Here is a 21,433-nt window from a genome sequence, read left to right as displayed (position 1 = left end):
CCTATCACTCATATACAGTTACCATTTATTAGCTCTCTTACCCCAAAACTATCTAGGATTATGAAGAAATTCAACATAAAGACCGACTATACAACTCTGCCAAAATTTCGTTCTTTTCTGAGTCAACCAAAACACAACCAACTGCATTTTTTGGTGTTTATTTATAAACTTATGTGTGACTGTGGTCGACCTTATTTTGGCCAGACAGATAAATCTATTTCACTACGTCTTGAGGAACATAGACGTGACATCTCCTACAGTAGAACATGAGTGAGCGCCCTTTCCGGTCATGTTCTTTTCTCCACCAACTCTAACCCCTAAGAACATCAACACCAAGTTGATTGGGACTGCACAACCAATTTATATATATGCAAAGATGAATTTTAGGATCCAAAGAAATAGTTCTGGACTCTTCACACATGAACAACAATCTGAGCTACAATTTGCCTGATTCCCATAGTGCAGTAATCCAGTACTGGCACTCTAAAATTAGCTGTCGCTCACTTTCAACTCATGCTAACAATAGCACACAGTCACCAATTCAAATATGACTGTTACCATTCTTCTTTTTTTTTATTAAGCTGGAAAGTCCATGTTGTTTACCTTGTTAATTTTATAAGTTTTGTGTTATTTCTTACTCACCTGAAGAAGTTGGGATACTGATGAAACTAGTTGTGATTTATTAAAGTTTTTTGTGTTATATTTTCTCGGGTTCTAGTCAGTTAAATATTAATTTTATAAATGTATACATCCCGAGTCAATCCCAATGACAATATATATCTACCTTCTGACGAGATTAATGTACATCATATCAAGGAATATCAGAAAACTCTGGTAAAGATTGGACTTTTCATTAACAGGTTAGTCTTTCTGAAAAGATGCAAATTTCACTCTGTCATCCACAAGTTTTTAGAGTTCAAAGAATCGAAGTTTTTAGAGTTCAAAGAATCGATACGCACTAAACGTGTTTATAATATCTACCGCAAGGCTAAACTTGATTTATTAAATGAAAGAATTGCAGATACCAAGTCCATGTTAGCTTCTTTTTTCTCCAAAAGAGATTCTTTAGAAAATAACTGAAGTTCATCTTTAGATAACAGGTTCTGGATTAATATTAAAAAAATGAGCTCTCTCCGTGCTTCTAGATCGCAACACTCCAACAAATTAATTCTTATCAGAAAATTCAACCAACTTAATCAGGAGTAAACTCGCCAACCCCCATATCAATTCACAAAATTTAAGAAATGTTGTGATTAACAAATCCTCACACACTCTTTCTCCTACAGAACTTTGTGTGCTCTCAAACGGGCTTAACTTTTTTCCTTCTCCGACCTCCATTCCTAAAGAACTCTCTCTTACAAAAGTTAAAAAGGCGGCTGTGCAGTTACCAAAACAAGCTGCGAATCTACTTAAGATCGATTCCATCTTCACAATAAACAACAGTCATCGTCCTACAGATAATCTATCTCTGACAGAAAGAAAAGCAATCCACCTACTTCGTAACAACAATGATATTATTATCTTACCTGCTGATAAAGGGAATGCAACTGTAATCTTAGACAAATCTGACTATCGTTCAAAGATTAACAACTTATTAGGTTCTGATACCTATTCTATTCTAGAAAGTGATCCCACAAGAGAACCTCATAACCGTACAAACAATCTTCTAAAATCTACATCTGAACTTCCTAGACACACAAGACTATCTCTCTCTCTGCTCTCTCCATCTCCTCATTCCTCGTTTGTACAGCCTGCCTAAGATCCACAAGGCTGACACTCCTTTAAGACCTATTGTGGAAGGTATTGACTCACCTACTTACAATCTGTCTAAATATCTTGCAGCTTCTTTAAAACATCTAGTTGGCAATTCCTCCTCTTTCATCAAAAACTCTGAAGATTTCATCTCAAAAATAAAAAATTTAAATATCAAAGACTCTGACAGAATGGTGAGTTTTGACATCGTGTCTTTTTTTACGAATGTACCTACAGATGAAGTTCTGAGTCTTCTTAAGGACAAGGTTTCTAAGAAAATATGTGCTCTACTAACACACTGCATTAATTCCGGCTATTTCTGCTACGAAGATAAAATATATAAACAAACAAGCGGGTTAGCTATGGGCAGCCCTCTATCCCCAGTCTTAGCTAACATTTTTTACAAGATTTTGAAGAGAGAGAGCTATTTCTTTAGCTACTTTAAAACCTAAACTGTTTACATTACATAGATGACATCTTCCTTATCTGGGAACATGGTTTAGAGGAACTACAAAACTTCCTAAACCATTTAAATAATCAACATAACAACATTAAATTCATATCAGAACTAGAGATTAATGGCATTCTCCCCTTCTTGGATCTAAAGATCAGTAGATTACATGACTATCTTAAATTCTTAATTTATCGAAAAACCACCCACACTGACAGATATTTGCATGCCTCTTCTCATCACTTCCCTCCTCAAAAACTTGGCATCATCTCCACCCTTGCCCATCATGCAAGATGTCTTACTTCCACAGAAGACAAATAGAACTTAACTTCCTGAAAAACACCTTCTTAAATAATGGATATTCATCATGTAACATCATAAACGTTTGAGGCCATGCCAACAACCTTGACAAGAAGATGAATCTAACCTTATCACTCACATACAGTTACCATTTATTAGCTCTCTTACCTCAAAACTATCTAGGATTATGAAGAAATTCAACGTAAAGACTGACTATACAACTCTGCCAAAACTTCATTCTTTTCTGAGTCGACCAAAACCAAAACACAACCAACTGCATTTTCCTGATGTTTATAAAGTTATGTGCGACTGTGGTCAACCTTATTTTGGCCAGACAGATAAATCTATTTCACTACATCTTGAGGAACATAGAATGAGATCTATTACGGTAGAACATGAGTGAGCGCCCTTTCCAGTCATGTCCTTTTCTCTGCCAACTCTAACCTCGAAGAACGTCAACACCAAGTTGATTGGGACTGCACAACCAATTTATATATATGCAAGGATGAATTTGAAAGACGAATTGTAGAATCCAAAGAAATAGTTCTGGACTCTTCACACATGAACAACAATCTGAGCTACAATTTGCCTGATTCCCATAGTGCAGTAATCCAGTACTGGCACTCTAAAATTAGCTGTCATTCACTTTCAACTCATGCTAACAATAGCACGCAGTCACCAATTCAAAATGACTGTTACCATTCTTCTTCTTTTTGTTAAGCTGGAAAGTCCATGTTTTTTATCTTGTTAGTTTTATAAGTTTTGTGTTATTTCTTACTCACCTGAAGAAATCGGAACACCGATGAAACTAGTCGTGATTTATTAAAGTTTTTTGTGTTATACTTTCTCAGGTTCTAGTCAGTTAAATATTAATTTTATAAATATATATATATATATATAATTTTTTTTTTGATTTAGAAGTTTATAGAATATTTATTCAAATTGGTAAAACAATGTGTTTTGTTTCCAGAATCACAACATGATATGAGCACTAAGGCAAAAAGAAATGAGAAGATAAAAGTAAAAGTATATACTTGTAGAGTTCCTGAAGTACATATGAATCTACAAAAAGAAAAGTTATTGCTTCATATTGATTCTCTTCCTGAAAACAGTAATTCTTTTAATATGGAATATTCTCCATCCAGCAGTGCATCGAGTATAGGAGAAATGGGTCAAGGTAGCACTGACAACTCTGAGAACAGTAAGAATCACTTAAACATTTATGAAAATATTACTGATACAGCATATTCTCCATCAAGCAGCTTAAGTACTACTGAAGAAATAATCCCATTAAGTGTGTACTCATCCACAGAGTGTGTGACAGACCAATTTCTCAAATCTGATGGCAGTATAAATAACTATAAAAACAATCCTCCCGATTTCAGAGGAATTAGTCAAATAAGGCAAAGTAATGTTAGTATTTGTACTCCATTAATAGAATTACATTATCCAGGAATATTATGCTTCAAATGTAGGGATCAATATGGTTTTGCATTTGGTGATTTACAGAAGCTGTCAGTTAATGTGGACAGTAATGAAGTAAATGCTTCAGTGCTAATTGATAAAAGCAAATTATTGACTGAAAACAAGGATTTTAATATAAGTATTGCTAATAATGAACAAGTAAAGTCAATTATAAATTCATCTGATAGCAGGCAAATCTGCAATGAAAAAATCTCTATTAAGTTGAAATCCCCATGCCTATTGGCAGATCAGGATTCAACTAGAGAACACTCTCACAATGTTTATAATAAACACGATGCATCAGTGGAGAATTTTGAGACATCCACTGAAAATGCATGTGTTCATGATATAAATGCTAAGCTTAAAAGAAATGAGAAGATAAAAAGCAATGATAATTTTAGAGGGTGCAGTATTGAATATTCTGAATTAGATCCATTTCTTTCTGGATTACTTGATGCAGCTCAGCAAAATGGGCTGTTGAATGAATGCAGATCAATTACAAAAGATATTGAAGGAAATTCTCGTGTTTCAGAAGATGATGAGAATAATATGTGGTTATCTGATAAGGATTATGATGATTTTGCTTTAATGGAAAAAGAGGTAGAAGCATTCGAAAGAGCTTTAAATGATAAAATGCAGTGATATTATGAAAATTTTAAAACATCTATTTATAATTAATTAATAATTAAGATAATTAATTTCTTACTTGATATTATCATCATCATCATCACAGGATCACTGCTGAATCAAAATCATTACAGAAGGTCCATGCTAAATGCCAAAACAAGTCTGTCATAACACATCTTTGTTTGTAATCCTTACATTCAGTACTTCGACAGGGTGCAGCATAGAGGCAGCCTGCCTGACGGTGTGGCTTAATAAGGGCATTTGTTCAGCCATATTGTGGTAGGTGCCGTCGCTGATCTAACAATTCCTGTTAGCATAGCAAATGTGGAAAAATAAGCTTTTCCAAGTATAAATTGATTAAAAATTATTTGGAACAGCAATGACCCAAGAAAGATTGGTTGATCTAGCAACTATATCGATAGAGGCGGACATAGCTTATAATTTTAATTTAGAAGAACTTATAAACAGTTTTATTCTGCAATATCCAAACATTTAATTAATATTATTATGTAATCACTTTGTGTTAATGTTTCTCTTGTAATAAAAACAATAGCAAATGGAGATTTTCTTATATTTTTGTCTTATAATCCATTAGGAGCGATATTTAATTGTTTTGCCTCAGGATGCGATCTAATCTGGCGATGGTCCTGCATACATTCACCGTGCTCTTTTACAATTCCTCATATGCACCCTTATTCTCCAAGCTAAAAGCTACTTCTCACTCCCTAGCTTACTACTCCTTTATAGAGTTTTCAAGGATAATCACCTTTTTTTTATGATAATCCCATACACAAGGAGTTTTTCAACCTGTAATATTGCAGATGGACAGTAAGTTGAGGAAAAAGAAAAAATTAATTAACATTAGATTTGAAGGGTATATTACCACCTCCAAGTGATAGAATATTTTCTTCAGAAAATATTCAAGAGAGAAGAGAAAAGTTAGGGGTTAGGATGTGTTGAGTAGCCACTGCATGTGCTAGAGTTCAAAGGAAACATCTGTAGAAAATGCAAACAGACAGCATCATTTATTATTACACAGATGTCTCAAGGGAGCTCCTAAGCATTTTTCACTAAGCAATAACCAACATTTGCACAATATCTGTCTTATTTAGGATGCTTGAGTGCCACTTAGGCAGGGAAAAGTTACTGCTGAAAATTATTTTTGAAGTTTGCAGTGAATGGATGGTACTAACTAGATCAGGAATTTGGGCAAATCGGGCTACACGAAAATCAAACGTAATTAATGTCATGGACTTTTCGAGGATGGTATGTTCTGTTGAATGCAACTCGTATATGTGTCAGAATGAAGAGTTTGTGAAGAGAGACTGAAAGGAGACGAGAGAGAGAGAGTGTGGATATGTTGAAATTGTGATATTCTGTTGCACTACAAGTTATCATTAAATACGTAACTGGCTAATGATGGAATAAAAGACCACATAATTATGGGAGCAAATGACCATATGAATCACAGAATGGAAGCAACTGCAAGAGCAAATGATTGAATAAATGACAGAATGGGAGTGATCAGAACTACGAAAGTATAGCTGAAGAAACAAAAGCGAGTGACACTGTGGGTGTCACTCGCTTTTGTTTCTTATAAAAGCGAAGGAATATCAGAATGAAGAAACTAAAGAAATGAATGACAGACTTACATCATCATCATCATCATCAAATTCCTGGCATGTACCCTCAAGGGTTGTACAAGGATATGATAATACTACATGAAAAATTTACATCATTACTAACTTCCTATCTACAATTTTCCTCCAAATCAGTCTGTTACTCAAGACTCCGACATTATCAGATCATATTTCTATTGTCTAAAGGCACATTGTACCGTATCAATCTACCTATATCTTGGTCTTCCTCTTGGTCGTTTTCCTGCCAACCTGGCAGAGAACACTTGTTTTGCAAATCTTTCCTCGCCCATTCTGTTTAAGTGACCATACCACCTGAGATTAGCTCTGCTAACGCATTCCCAGATGCTGACAATATCAAGTTCTTTTCTAATATCCTCATTTTTAATATGATATTGCCATCGATGCCATCTCTTCATGCCCCTAATCTTTCTCAGGACTCTCATATCTGCAGTTCTAGTCTTTGGTCAAGTGTTTTACTTCTGACCCAGCTTTCAGATCCATAAGTTAAAATTGGTTTGAATATTGTCTTGTATACAGCTGATTTAGTGTTTTGACTAATTTCTCTCTTATTCCATATAAATTTATTCAGTTGAATTCTTACCATACCAGCTTTGTTGATTCTGTTGTCTATTTCTATATTTAATTTACCATATTCACTAAAAATGATGCCTAAGAAGCTGAAATGTTTTACTTGTTCTATAGGTTTTCCATTCACAATGCAGTTGATATTTTCAATATTTCTGCTTATTTTCATTGTCTTTGTCTTTTTAATGCTGATCTTCATACCATATCTATTACAACAGTTATTCAATTTATTTAGGGAGTCTTGCAGACTTGTAGCAGATTTATTTAGAAGTATAACATCATCTGCCTAAAGCAAAGAGCTGAGATTAACATCTGCAATTTTGATATCAGGTTTGATACCACTTTCTTTCATAATAATGTGATCCATATAGATAATGAGTAACAGAGGGGATGATGTACATCTTTGTCTGACACTAGATTTAACATTAAACCACCTTCCTGTACTTCTACTTGGCTCTGAATATTAGCCTCTATTTGGCCTGAATCCAGCTTGTTCTTCACCAAGGTTTTCTTCCACAATTCTTCTGAACTGTTTCTCAAGTATACACCTCTGTAATTCTCACATTCAGTTTTATTTCTCTTTTTATATATGGTTACTATGAGAGCTCCACTCCAATCATCGGGAATTTGCCCCTCTGTCCAGGCATTCTGAACTATGCATCCACCGTAAGACTCTTATACCACCATGCTTCAGCATTTCTGGTCGAATATCATCTACTCCTGCTGACTTTCCACATTTCAAGCCTTTGATAGCTTTTCCTACTTCAAGTATGGATATGTATTCCTGACTGCATGCCTGTTCAGTGTTTTTTACCATTGTACTATCACTGCTTGTTTCATTTAGCAATTTTTCAAAGTAATTATGCCATACTTCAAGGATATCTTTTTCTCTGGTTTTCATATCACCTTTATCATCTCTAACTCCTTTTACAGCACTCTTTCCTCCATTTCTAAGCTTCTTCAACAATCTCCAGAATATTTTGCCACCTTCTTGATATTTATTTTCTATGCTCTTGCCAAAGTCCTCCCATGACTTTTGTTTAGCTAGTTTCTTACATTTGTCTCTGTATTCTCTAAGAGCACAAGCTGATTTATTTGCCAGGAACTTTTGATATCCTTTCTTCTTTTCATTCACTGCCTCTTTAACTTCTTGTGTCCACCAGGGAGTTCTAATTTATCTATCCTTGCAGACAACCTCACCACATGGCTCTCCGAAGGTTTCGTTCCTGTTCTCAAACTCTATCATTTTTTCTTCAATAATCTTTGTGTATTTTAGTCTACAGTTCACATCTGAGAACTGCTCAACTTTTATTCGCTTTAAAACTTTCTTACATGTCATTCTTTTCAATATGAAATTCAATTTTATTCTGCTCAAGACTAAATAGTGATCACTTTCAATTTCAAATCCTCTGTACACTCTGGTGTCCTGCACCAGGTAGAAAACATCACTATCAACAATAACATAGTCAATGAGACTTTTCTTATTCCTTGCCTCTTCTCTCCATGTGAATTTGTGCACATTTTTATGTTGGAACATGGTGTTAGTAATAACCAGTCCATGTCCTGAGCAGAAATCCAAGAGATATTTGCCATTATTATTAGCTTTGCTCTTTTCTCCAAATTTTCCCAAATATTTTTGTATGTCTTACAATCATTTCCTACTCTTCTATTTAGATCCCCAACAAGGACCAGCTTTTCCTTTTTCATTGTGTCAGTTGCTTTTTCTAAAGCTTCAAAAAATTGCTCCACTTCTACCTTAGTAGAACCTTCTGTGGGACCTTAGGCACAAATAAGTCTCATTGTCCAGTTACCCACATCACTCTACTTGATATTGTCTGCCATTCAAGAAGATTAGCCTCGTATTTAGTGTTGAATACTATGGCTACTTCTTCTTTTCCTTGACTGTCATTGCCTTAATAAAACATTTTGTGTTTATTGCTCAAAAAGATCTCACCAGTTTTTGTCTTTTTTGTTTCAGTCACCCCTATTATGTCGATCTGGTACTTATCTAATTCCTCAGCTAGCTCCATTTCTTTGCTATTCAGGCTTCTTATGTTGACACTACCGATCTTTAACTCTGGTGATGTTGAGTTGGGGTGTGTTTTCAGATAGTGTAATCGCCAGGATGCGAAACTTGAAAACTGAATTGATCATATTAATTAAGCGCCTCCGTAGCACAATTGGAAGAATGATGGTACATTGCGTCCTTTGATTGGAATAGGCCTAAGTTCGATTCTCGTCACGACGGGAGGAATCTTTATTTGGACGATTTTAATCGAAGGTGAGTTAGCCGATCTCATAACGGAGGTAGCAAGTTTTTTTTCTCCCAGACCCTCAGGTTTTTCATCCTGCATACAGACAAATTGGCCCTTCATAACACATGCAATTTACAGACAAAAAATTCTAGTTGTGGTGTAGGTGGGCGGTAGATGGTGTTAATGGAGATGATTCGTAGTAGAGGTTCGGTGTATTGGTGGTTGAGGCAGTTGTAGGGTTCCTTCCGTGATGATTCTTTGGACTCCTTGGAGGTGTCAGGAATAATAATAATAATAATGAGAATTGAAATGATAAATATGCATAGTGAGTGTTTAGTAGATATGAATGGATGAGTACAAAAGCTTATAGCAAAGGAAAGCAGAGAATAAGAGGTACGAATGACTCGAGAATAATGATGTATGGAGATTCCATTATTAGAGGTGTGGTAAATGAGAGATTCCATTAGGTGTGTTTTTCAGGAGGGAGAATTAGCATGCAAGCAAGGTGGTGATGGTTTTTGTAACAAATGACTTATATGGACATAAATAGCTGTAAGAATGGATATCAGTATATTGTTGCGGATGTGGTTCGATAGGTGATCTATGTTGCCTAGATATATTGTTGATGAGAGTGGTTGGATGGTTGGAAAGGTGGGCTGTGTTGCCTATATGATAATGGAAAGTTGAGATGAAGAGCAGGGGTCATGAATGGTATTTTGGCAGTGCTGTGTCAGGATAATAGAGTGGAGTTTGTGACTGTGTGAGATGCATTTGAAGGAAGCATGGAAATGTACAAAAAGTGACGGGTTACATTTGAATGGATTTGGTGTGAGTCAGTTAGAGAAACTATTGCTGTAAGAAGGAACAAGTGATGTGAGCAAGAGGTCAGGAGAGCAGAACTGGTGAGACCGAAGTTATTTTAAATGAGAATAATAGTACTGTGAGTGATAATATAAATTAAAGATGCCAAGAAGTTATATTCTTAGTTGCATCCTTATTCTAAGTGTAAGCAAACAAAGTTTGCATGTGAAGTCACTTCATGACTGGGTTACTTGTGTATAGAGGCAAATGACTTTACATCAATTGCTTTAGTATCCTCGTAATGCAGTGCACATATCCTTACAGACATGTATAATGCTCGTAAGCATAATATACATGACTGTAGTTCCCAGTTGCAAAGTGACTTCACACACACAAACTTTGTTTGCTTACACTTGAATAAAGCATGAAACCAAGAATATAACTCTTGGCAACTTTAATTTATAGTATAACCAAGTGGAAAAACTTTCAACATCTATCTCTAATCCAGAGTATTTTAGTAATAAGTTGTGACACCTTTTGACTAATTGTATATGAAATATGACTTCTGTGTTACTTCAACCTTGGTATCTAAAATAAATGCCTCATGGTTCATCAGAAATTCACAGATTCATCGAGAAACCGGCATTCCATACATCTCCTTTCTTCATGATCTCACAGAAAAATTCCTCGTCAAATCAAGTTTGCATTCAAACTCGCTGGTACAAGCTGTCAATTACAGCAAAACAGACTTCTTCAAATATAAAAGACCAAAGGCTATACTCCCAACTGTTCTTAGCTAACACAACTGCCCTCAGTGGGCAAGCTTAATTGCTCACAAAACTCCCTTTCCCAAACAACTTCCAGACCAGACTTCCAGCCAAACCTTCATTATTTTTAAAATATTGCTCAACAATGAAAATGCGTTGTTCTTTCGTGTAGCACTCCATTTTTAATAACTCTGAACTGTCAGCTGTCATGCTGTCTTTTTTTTTTCTCGTTGGCAACACTTTACCGCACAAATGGCGCTAAATTTAAATCTTGTGTGAATTTTGGGACACCCTATATATATGCGTAATTATTTGAGTAAGAGAGGCTGAACATTGTGCACAACCAGTTTTATTAGTGTGGGGGATTTTTTTTGCCAAAACTTAATTATGAAATCATTATTATTAGACTTAGTAACCTGCAAAAAATGGCAGCGGCATTGTCATTCCATGACTTTAATTTAGATTTCAGTCGTTTCGTTAAGTGTGAGGTCTGTTATATGTATTTTTTCAATTACATAAATGATTTGTGGATATTTGGTGCAGATGGAATGAGTGTGTGTGTGTGAAGTGTGACCTGAAAACGAGGAATTGATGAATGCAAATATGAAATTGATGACAGAAAGTGTTAGTTGCGAGATTGTCATGGGGAAAATGAGTGTACGTTTGAAAGAGAAGGATGGTGAGAAAGGGGGGCAAAAAAAATGTTAAAAAATCAGTAAAAAAGAAAAAGAGCGATTTGAAAACCGTAACAGATGTTAAAAGGGACAAAAGTGAGGTGAGAGTGGTGGAAGGAAATGAAATTGAGAGAACGAATGAAACTAGAAATGGCGTGACGCAGAATTCGAAAGTGAAAAAAATCGAAAGAATGGATGATAGCGAAAGTTCCACGCATGTTGGACTGAAAGTACAGAAACGAAGAAAGACGAATGAGTGTGTGAAAATGAAAGAATGATAGTGAAGACCGAAAGTACAGAAATAAAGAAGGATGAATGAGAGTGAAAGTGGGAAGAGGGGGGTCGAGAGTTAGAAAGATTGAATGATAGTGAGAATATTTCACGAGATTCAGAAGTTGAACTGGATTGGATGAGGCAAGAAATGAAATGGATGTGGAATGAAATTAAGAAAATTCGGGTAAAAACTATTAAAATAAATAATGATGCCATGAAAGAGTTAACGAAAGATAAGTGAGTGGCGTATGGCGACTTCATTAATTAAAGCTGTGCTGGAGGATAGAATGCACAAGTTGTGTTTTCCGGGTGCTAAAGTGAGTAGAGTGATTGAGGCATTGGATATGAGTGAGCAAAAGAGTTAATAGTATTAATAGATATGAATGATTTGAGAGAGGACAAAGAGTGTGTCAGAATTAATAGTATTAATAGGTACGAATGATTTGAGAGAGGACAAAGAGTGTGTCAGAATGGATATCAGGAGGCTGCTTAGAAGGATAAAAGAGAATAGTGTGACAGGAAGGGTAGTTAACGTGTTGCCTAGGTATGACTGTGGTGAAATGAGGCGGAGAGCAAGGATTATGAATGATATGCTGGCTGAAATGTGTGAGGAGATGGGAGTATAGTTTTTTAATGTGTGGAATGAGTTTGAGGGAAGAAGTGAGCTGTATGGGAGCTATTGACTGCATTTGAGTGGTTATGGTGTGAGTCGCTTGGAGAGAATGAATCAGATCGAGTGGGAAGTGATGTGGGAGAGTAAGACAAGAGAGATTGAATAGGTGGTTATGAATGGAGAAGTTAGTGGTATGAGTATAGAAAATGGGAGAATGGGTGTGCAAGAGGAGCAGGGAAATGGAGAGGCTCAGGGTGGACAGGGGTACACAGCATGAGCGAGGTGGATGCTCCAAGAGGAGGTGAGCATGTGTAGGCAGGAAAGGAATGGGATGACCAGGGATCAAGAGGAAACAGTTGGAATTGAAAAGGGTTTTAAAATGAAGAAGCAGAAAGGGAAATGGTCCCAGTCGAGCATGGAGAGATCACATCGAGTGAGTGGTATCAGTGGAACTAGCTGTAGATCCAGAAATGATCTGTTGTGTTTGTATACAAATGCTAGAAGTATAAGAAACAAGGCAGATAAAATGGTTGCACTAATTGCATCTGTTAGCCCAAAGATTGTCAAAATAAGTGAGACATGGTTGGAAGAGGACGACATCCTGACAGGAATAGAGATGGAAGGGTATGATGTGTTTCTTGAGGTTAGAAGGGGTAAAAAGGGAGGGGGAGAGTGCTATGCTATTGATGATAGAGAAAGAGTTATGTCCAAATAAAGCAGAGGTGCCAGAGGGAAATAGTGCCAGTGTTTTTGAGGCTGTATGGTGTGAGATAGAGGTGAATAGAATCAAATACTTGGTGGAATGTTGTTATAAACCAGGTAATGTGCATGGTGGTGATAATGAAATGTACAATCAAATTAGCGAAGTAAATAAGAAAAGGGTGATTTAATTGTGGCAATATAGACTGTAATGATGAGATAGCAACTGGAAGCAAAGAAAATGAGTTTCTTGAGTTTTTGAGGGATAACTACCTCAGACAGTATGTAACAGAGGGCACACGAGGATTGAGGGTCTTGGATTTGGTCATCTCATCGGAGGAGGTAATTATAAATGAGGTGTCAAATCATTCACCAATTGGTGAGAGTGACCATGAGGTGATTACCTGAGTGATTGCCAGCAGTGCGAGGACCTCTGTGAGAAAAGGGTAAATATATATGGAACTATAATGGGGATGATTATGAAGAGCTCAGGGGACAGCTTGCGTTTGTAGCATGGAATGAGGAGTTAGCTGGAAAAGAGATCAATGCAGGCCTTGGGGGATTTTCAAAAACTATTTAGTAGATGCAATGTCTAAATGTATTCCAAGGGTGAGAAGGTTAAATAAGGTGGGTGTGAGATGGATGAATAAAGAGATTAAGCATGTGATAGAGAAAAAGGGCATTGTGGAGGCAGCATAAGAGAAGTGGAAATAACCAATTCCATGAGGTCTACAAAGACCAAGCAAGGAGGGTGACTTGTTTGGCGAGGGTAGCTAAAGAGAGTTATGAACAGCAGTTAGCTAATAAAGCCAAAAAGAATCCTATCCTAAGGAGTTCTTTAGATATGTAACCAGCAAAAGAAAGAATAATTATGGAAGGATGACATTGATTGGAGAAAATGGTATCAAGACAGCTGATACAGAATGTGTGGTGGAGATACTTAATGAGCAGTTCATAAAGATCGTTCAGTCTTGTGTATTCAATATGAATGTGACTTCATGTAGGGATTGAGAGCAGTTGATGATGAGGAGGAGAGACTGACTGTAAGTAAGAAAGAGGTGTATGGGGAGTTGAGTAAACTAGATGTTAATAAGGATGAAGGACTTGATAATATATCACCACGTATTCTGAAAGAATGTGCCAGGGAGTTAAGACACCTGCCTTGACATATTTTTTTAATATGAGTCTTGCACTCGGTCAAGTTCCTAAGGAGTGGAAGGAGGGCAAGATTGTGCCACTTCATAAAGGAGGTGATCGAACTCAAGCATCAAACTATAGGCCTGTCTGTGTGTGTCAGGTGTTGTGGTTAAGTTGTTGGAGAAGCTTGTGATAACTGGGATCCAGAGTTGAGTTGATAACAATGGTATTATCTTTGATAGACAGCATGGATTTGCTACAGGGAGGTCATGTTTTAGAAATCTACTTACTTGTTACAATAAAGTGACTGCTTCCTTGGACAGAGGAAAAGGATACATAGAATATACTTGGATTTCACAAAGGCTTTTCATAGAGTATCTCATGATAGGTTGACAGTCAAACTAGAGCAAATGGGGTTGAATATTAGATTGGTGCATAGGATCGGAGATTGGCTATCTGATAGGTATCAACAAGTTGTGTATGGGGGGGAGCGATATCCAGGAAAAGGAAAGTCACTAGTGGAGTGCCTCAGTGGTCTGTTTTAGGTCCATTACTGTTTAACTTCTATATATTAATGATATAGGTGAGGATTTGGATGGAGATATTCAGTTGTTTACCAATGATGCAAAGTTGGGACGAACCATGAAGTGTAGTGAAGATGTTGTGGCTTTACAGAAAGACTTGAATAGATTGAGTGATTGGGCACAGAAATGGGGATGTGAGTTCAATGTTGCAAAATGTAAGGTTTTAAAATTTGGAAAACAAAGATGGGATGCAGAATTTTTGCTTGATGAGAATGTATTGTGGAGGTGGAGGAAATAAGAGATCTGGGGGTGATAGTGGATAAGGATCTACAATTTTGGGGAGACATTGCAAAAATTGTGAAGATAACACAAAGGCTTCTGGGAATGATGCAGAGGACACTGAAGTGTGGAAGTAGGGAGATTCTTGTTCCGCTTTGATTAGGCCACACATGGACTGTTGTGCCCAGATTTGTTCACCTGGTTTTCAGAAGGATGAAGAGATGTTGGAAAGGGTCCAAAGGCGACTGACTATGGTAGTTTCTGACCTCTGGAATGTCGAGTATGAGGAAAGATTGAGAAGTTATAATTTGCAGAGTCTGGTGGACAGGAAGAAGAGGGGAAGATATGATAGAGACCTACAAGTTGGTAAGGGATTGTTATAGGATCAATGCTGGAGAAATTTTACAGAGAATAGTGGGAGATCAGGGGAGAACCAGAGGTCATCTCTGAAAACTGTATAAAGAGGGTGTGAGTAGGGGAGTGAGAGGCAGGGTTTTTTTTGTGCAGAGTTGTGAATGATTAGAATGCCTTGCCTGAGAATGTGGTGTCTGCAAAGAGTTTGAATGTGTTTAAAACACGGTATGATGAGCTGTGTGTGTGATAAAAGGACCTCCCAGATTAGTCTTTGACTCCATGTGGTCTTGGGTGGTATTAATAATAAGAAGAAAATAAAAAGAAAATCCTAGGGAATTTTTTAGATATGTGGCCTGATATTGTGGGTTAAAAATGGGAATAGAGTGACTGATGCAGAGGACATACTAGAATTGTTCAATGACCACTTTATTGGAGTATTTCATCTTGGAGGAGTCAGTTTTAATGCTAGAGGAATAGGGCAGGTTCGAGGTTTAGTGGTACAGGAGGAGAATGTGTTTCAAATACTGAGTGCTCTGGATTTCTGTAAAGCTGTAGGACTGGATGGTATTTCACCATGAATTTTGAGAGAATGTGCTAGGGAACTGACAGTGCCTTTGAACTGGCTTTTCAATGAAAGTCTGGCTGCGGGAAAGGTGCCTATGGAATGGAAGGAAGGTAAGATAGTGCCATTGCATAAGGGCGGTAGCAGACTGCAAGTGTCTAATTATAGACGAAGCTATTTGAAACACATTCTCCTCCTGTACCACTAAACCTCGAACCTGCCCTATTCCTCTAGCATTAAAACGAATAGTGCAGATGCGGCAGCCCTGCAAAACGATTTTGAATAAGCTAGATAGATGGGAAAATGAATGGGGGATGTTGGTTTAATGCAGCAAAATGTAAGGTCTTGAGGTTTGGGAAACATTGATGGGATGCTGCATATTCTATGGGAGGAGTCATACTGGAGGAAGTAGGGGAGACGAGAGATCTGGGGGTTGATGATTGATAGAAACCTGAAATTTAGGGGGCATATTGCAAAGGTGGTGAAGGTACCATAGAGGATTGCTGCAATAATGAGAAGGACACTGACCTGTAGAGATAAAAGGTTATCATTCCGTTGTATAAGATCCTGATCAGACCACACTTGGACTGTTGTTCTCAGATTTGGTCCCCAAGATTTGAAGGGGATAAATTAACTGTAGAAAGGGTACAAAGGCAGATAACAAAGACGGTTTCAGGACTGTACAATGATAGTTATGAGGATCGGCTGAGGGAATGTGGACTGCAGAGTTTGGTGGATAAAAGGAGAGGTGATATGATTGAGACTTTTAAACTGTTGAGAGGTGGTTACAAGGTTGACACTGGGGAGTTCTTTCGCTTGGTTGAACAGCGGGAAGGAGTGATGACAAGAGGCCATCCCTGGAAGTTACAAAAGGAAACTGAGCAAGAGGGTGAAGAGTGGTTTCTTTGCATGGAGGGTGGTTGAACCATGGAATGCATTGCCTGATAGAGTGGTGAGAGTGAGAACGGTCAATGAGTTTAAGGAGTGGTATGATTGACTTTGTGTTTCTTGGGGGGGGGGACCTCCCCTCGATGAGGTTTGATAGACTTTGTGTTTCTTAGAAAGGACCTCCCATGATGAGCCTTTTGACTCCATGGAGGCATGAATAATAATAATAATAAGACAAGATTTTTGTTATCTTGTCTTGAGATTATGGGTGTTATCAAAGAAAAGAAAGTAAGATTTGGAAAAAAAAGGTTATTTTATTTTATTTTTATTTTTTATTTTTATTTCTTTTATTTTATTATTTTTATTTATTTTTTAAGAAATAAGACAGGAGTGTTGTTAGCACTAAATCTTTAGAGATTATTCAAGCATCTCTGATATTTTTCTAGTATTCTACTAATTATTTATCACAATTACAGTAATTTCTGTTTTCTTATTTCTTATAGAGTGGATGTAATGGATGTATAGATTATTTATATTATTTATACATCCATTACATTCATTTCAGATTGTCAATTCAGTTTTATGTGTGAAATCAACTTATGCATATTAGGTTAGCTACTAAAGGGTTGGTGATGTGCAATACAATATATATAGTTCTGAAGTGGTAACTTCCAGACTCCAATAAGCAAGGTGGCAGTCTTACATGTTTGTTTGTTGTTTGTATTGTTTAGTGGAGAAAACACACATCTAAGGATAATAAGTAACTAATTTTATTATTTTTATGACTAATATAGCCTACTTTTGTTTAGGAGTGCTCTTTTTTTTTTTTTTTTTTTAAATGTCATTGGCTCTTTACTCAAATCTTAGAGCATTACTGATGTGTTATAACACTAATATATGTAGAATAATATAGGAGGAAAATTTGGACATACGTTTTTTATAAGTAAAAAAAAAGTGGGTACTCCTAAACAAAAGTAGGCTATATTAGCCATAAAAATAATAGTTTATTTTAGAGGAGTAACATGGGAATTTTCCCCAAAATAATACCTATAACTAATCATTTTATTTATTTATTAACTTTTTATACCAGTATTTTCATGCAGAAAGTTATAATAAACTACATATGCATGTAGGTACATCATTAGGAAGGAAAACAAAGACTTAATGTTAAAAAATGGGATCCTCAAGTCTTAGCACTCTGTGGGTGCTGTGATAGGCTGTTGCTCTTTCTGGTCAAAGTCTCAAGACAATCATCTTCCAGATTTTGGGTAAGGTAAGGTAGCAGATTTATATAAATTCACAGAATGTATTAGTTCTCTGGTAGATTTCAGAAATCCACCACAGTAGTTCACAAGGTCATACTTGATAATTATGAATGAGGAAGCTTCCTGATTAGCTAATAAGATTTCCAGATTGTGCATGGAATCAATCTTAGCATAGTGGTATACAGAAAACAGCTGAATGTTTGTTTGTTCACGTTGTTTAGAGGAGAAAACACATATCTAGGAATGATAATAATAGCAAAAAAAGTAACTAATTTTATTTATTTATTAACTTTTTAGACCAGTATTTTCAGGCACAAAGTTATAATAAACTACACGTGCATGTATGCACATCAGCAGGAAGGAAAACAAAGACTTAATGTTAAAAAAATGAGATCTTCAAGTCCTAGCTGGTGCACTCTGTGTGGGTACTGTGATAGACTGTTGCTCAGTCTGGTGAAAGTCTCAAGATAATCATCTTTCATATTTTGGGTATGGTGAGGTAATGTATTTATTTAAATTCACAGAATATTTTTCCCTGGAAGTTACGAAAGGAGGCTGTGAGCAAGAGGGTGAGGAGTGGTTTCTTTGCATGGAGGGTGGTTGAACCGTGGAATGCATTGCCTGAGAGAGTAGTTAGAGCAGGAACGGTCAATAGGTTCAAGGAGTGGTATGATGAACTTTGTGTTTCCTAAAAACGACCTCCCACTGAGTCTTTTGACTCCATGTAGGCCTGGATAATAATAATAATAATGTAGTAGTGCTGTGGTGGATTTCAGAAATCCACTCCAGCAGCAAGATCATACCTGATAGTTACGAATTAGGAAGCTTCCTGACCAGCCATTGAGATTTCCATGTGCATGGAGGCAATCCTAGCTTGGTGGTATACAAGAGAAACAGCTGAATTTTTTCTATTACAAAGGTGGTACATGTGCATTCACCACAACTGACATTCTGTATCATAGAATGCTAAATCTAAGCTAATTAAGTTCAGAATTTTCTAATCCAACTTTGTTGCATTCATTGCCTGCTTTTACCAGGCAATGAATGCAACTGCCCTCTAACCTGTTTGATTACCTATCTGTAAAGCTTGATTTCTTGCACTCAAAATGCTCCAACAATGATGTCATACTCCTTGGGGACTTCACTATCCACAACACAAGCTAGCTTTCCCCACCCCTTCTCTGCTTCCACTGATCATCCCTACCAGCTTGAGGCATTTGTCATTAGCAACAACTTAACACATTCTATCTACTCTAGATGGGCTGTGTTTGATGTGTGGTGATATTGCCTAATTGTAGATTGAGTGTTACTGTGAAATATTTGAGTGTGGAATGTTGGTGTTTGATTAAATGTCTAAGGATTATGTGTTAAATTCATTGTTTCTTTTTAGTGCTCTGATATAATATAGCAGTGAAGGGTAGATTATTGCATAGGTTAGTGCAAAAGACAAGTAAAGTGAATGGTATGGAATTTTCAAAAATGGTATGGTATGGGAAGATGTTGTGGATGTTTATATGGAGAGGCTGAATAAGACAAAGGAGTGAGTGTGGGCATGTAGGAAGTGTGATATTTTGATGTACCACAAGGCATGTTTAGATGAGTAGGGAACATGGCATTGTAACTGAAATGGTAGTTGAGGAAGATTGTGTGAATGTTCAGAAAGTGTGTGGAAGTAATAGCGAGGAAAAGAATTCAGTTGATGATAAAGCAGGTGATAATGATGTCGAAAAACAGAGTGCATTTAATGGTAAGATGGCAAGCTGGTAAGACAGCAAAAGCTTGTGTGACTGACAATAAAATAGCGAGAGTGAATGATAGCAAAAAAAAAATTATGCAAGATTTTACAAATGATTTAAATTGTAACTGACACTTAATGTAATGTGCCATGTAAGGACACCCTCTATGGGTCAGATAACTTTCTTTCTTTCTTAATCTTTATTTCTTTTACCTTTACAGTGTCGAGGGTTTTCTATTCCTTATAATTGCAACCATTATATAAGGATAAGATGATTGGCCCTATGCCTCCCGGTGTATCCTATGTCTGTAGAAGTGTTATGTTCTCAAGGCCGGTTTGCCTGCTTGCGTGAGGAAAACCCCAGATAAACTGGGGAGAAAAACCCTGCAGTCCATGCCCAAGACTAGCTAACTTGGCTATGTCTCAGAAAGATCCTAAGTTCCTCATGTCAGTGCAGGAATCGAACCCAGGACACTCCTTTCCCAGGCATGTGGTTGCGAAGCACATAGCCACTTGGCTAACTGTGCAGGGTCAGATAACTACCAAGTTAATTTAGAGAACCAAGCTATGGTCTTAAAATGATAGTCTACCAGATCTTTAGTAAATTAATGCAACCATACTTGTTGAGGTTAATATTCACAGCTAATAGGATTTGACAGTATATTGTCATGTGGGTGCATTCTCAAATCGGTGGGGAGGAGCGATAAGACTAAGGTTACAAATTATAGGTCAGTCTGTAGGGGGTGGGGTTAGGAAGTGGGTTTATAATTGCAGTATTCTTTATGATAGCCAACATACTTTGATAGGGGGAGGAGGAGATCATATTTCAGCAAATTGAACAGCGGGAGGGAGTGATGACAAGAGGCCATCCCTGGAAGTTACGAAAAGAAACTGTGAGCAAGAGGGTGAGGAGTGGTTTCTTTGCATGGAGGGTGGTTGAACCATGGAATGCATTGCCTGATGGAGTGGTGAGAGCAAGAACGGTCAATGAGTTTAAGGAGTGGTATGATAGACTTTGTGTTTCTTAGGGGGGGGGGACCTCCCCTTGATGAGTCTTGACAGACTTTATGTTCTTAGGAAGGACCTCCCACGATGAGTCTTTTGACTCCATGGAGGCCTGAATAATAATAATAATTTGCTTACATATACAACAAGGTTACAAATTCACTCGTAAAGGAGATGCATATACATTGGTGTCTTGGATTTTTCAAAGGCCTTTGATAGACTACCATATGACTAGCTAGTTAGCTAAACTGAAACAGATAGGATTAGATAACAGACAAGTAAGCTGTATAGCTGATTGACTGTCAGACAGGTATCATCAGGTTGTATATAAAGGAGTCATATCTCAAAAGAGGAAGGTTAATAGTGGAGTGCCACAGGGATCTGTTTGGGACCATTATTGTTTAACTTGTACATTAATGATATTGGGATTAACTTAACTGAAGATAGGCAGCTGTTCACTGATGATGCAAAGTTGGGAAGTGCTGTGAGAAGTAGATGAGACCTTAATAAAGGTCAAAACCAGTCTAGTGGCCCGTCCCATAATGCATGTTATATACACTGGAAAGGATGTGTGCTTTGCATTATGGGATACTAATGCAACTGATGTGAAGTCATTAGTCTCCATATACAAGTAGTCCAGTCGTGAAGAGGCTTCACGTACAAACTTTGTTTGCTTACACCTGGATAAAGAATTCAACCAAGGATGTAATTTCTTGGTTGAATTCTTTATTTGTTGTATAACAAGTGAAGAAACCTTCAACATCTATTTCTGATCCAGAGTAA

At 37.0% G+C, this 21,433-nt stretch overlaps 1 protein-coding gene across 6 annotated transcripts in view; it reads left to right on the top strand.

The window, feature by feature from the left end:
• The window catches only part of LOC150110091 (uncharacterized), an 85,904-nt gene that overhangs the window by 46,119 nt on the left and 18,352 nt on the right, over positions 1 to 21,433 (top strand). For 3 of the 6 annotated variants that reach the window (XM_090397905.1, XM_090397899.1, XM_090397889.1), the window contains exon 4: positions 3,474 to 3,704. In XM_090397905.1, coding sequence (XP_090254031.1) covers positions 3,474 to 3,704 — 231 coding nt within the window. Of the gene's footprint in view, positions 1 to 3,473; positions 3,705 to 17,778; positions 17,919 to 21,433 lie in introns of all 6 variants that reach the window. The other 3 variants (XR_016548826.1, XR_016548823.1, XR_016548824.1) reach the window with 2 other exon arrangements.

This window comes from Typopeltis vanoorti, chromosome 1, assembly GCF_054136105.1.
Source record: "Typopeltis vanoorti isolate ZY-2024b chromosome 1, IOZ_Tvanoo_1.0, whole genome shotgun sequence".
NCBI classification, from domain to species: Eukaryota; Metazoa; Arthropoda; class Arachnida; order Uropygi; family Thelyphonidae; genus Typopeltis; species Typopeltis vanoorti.
Note: the sequence above shows the minus strand (reverse complement) of the source record. Positions and strands in the feature narration are given on the sequence as shown.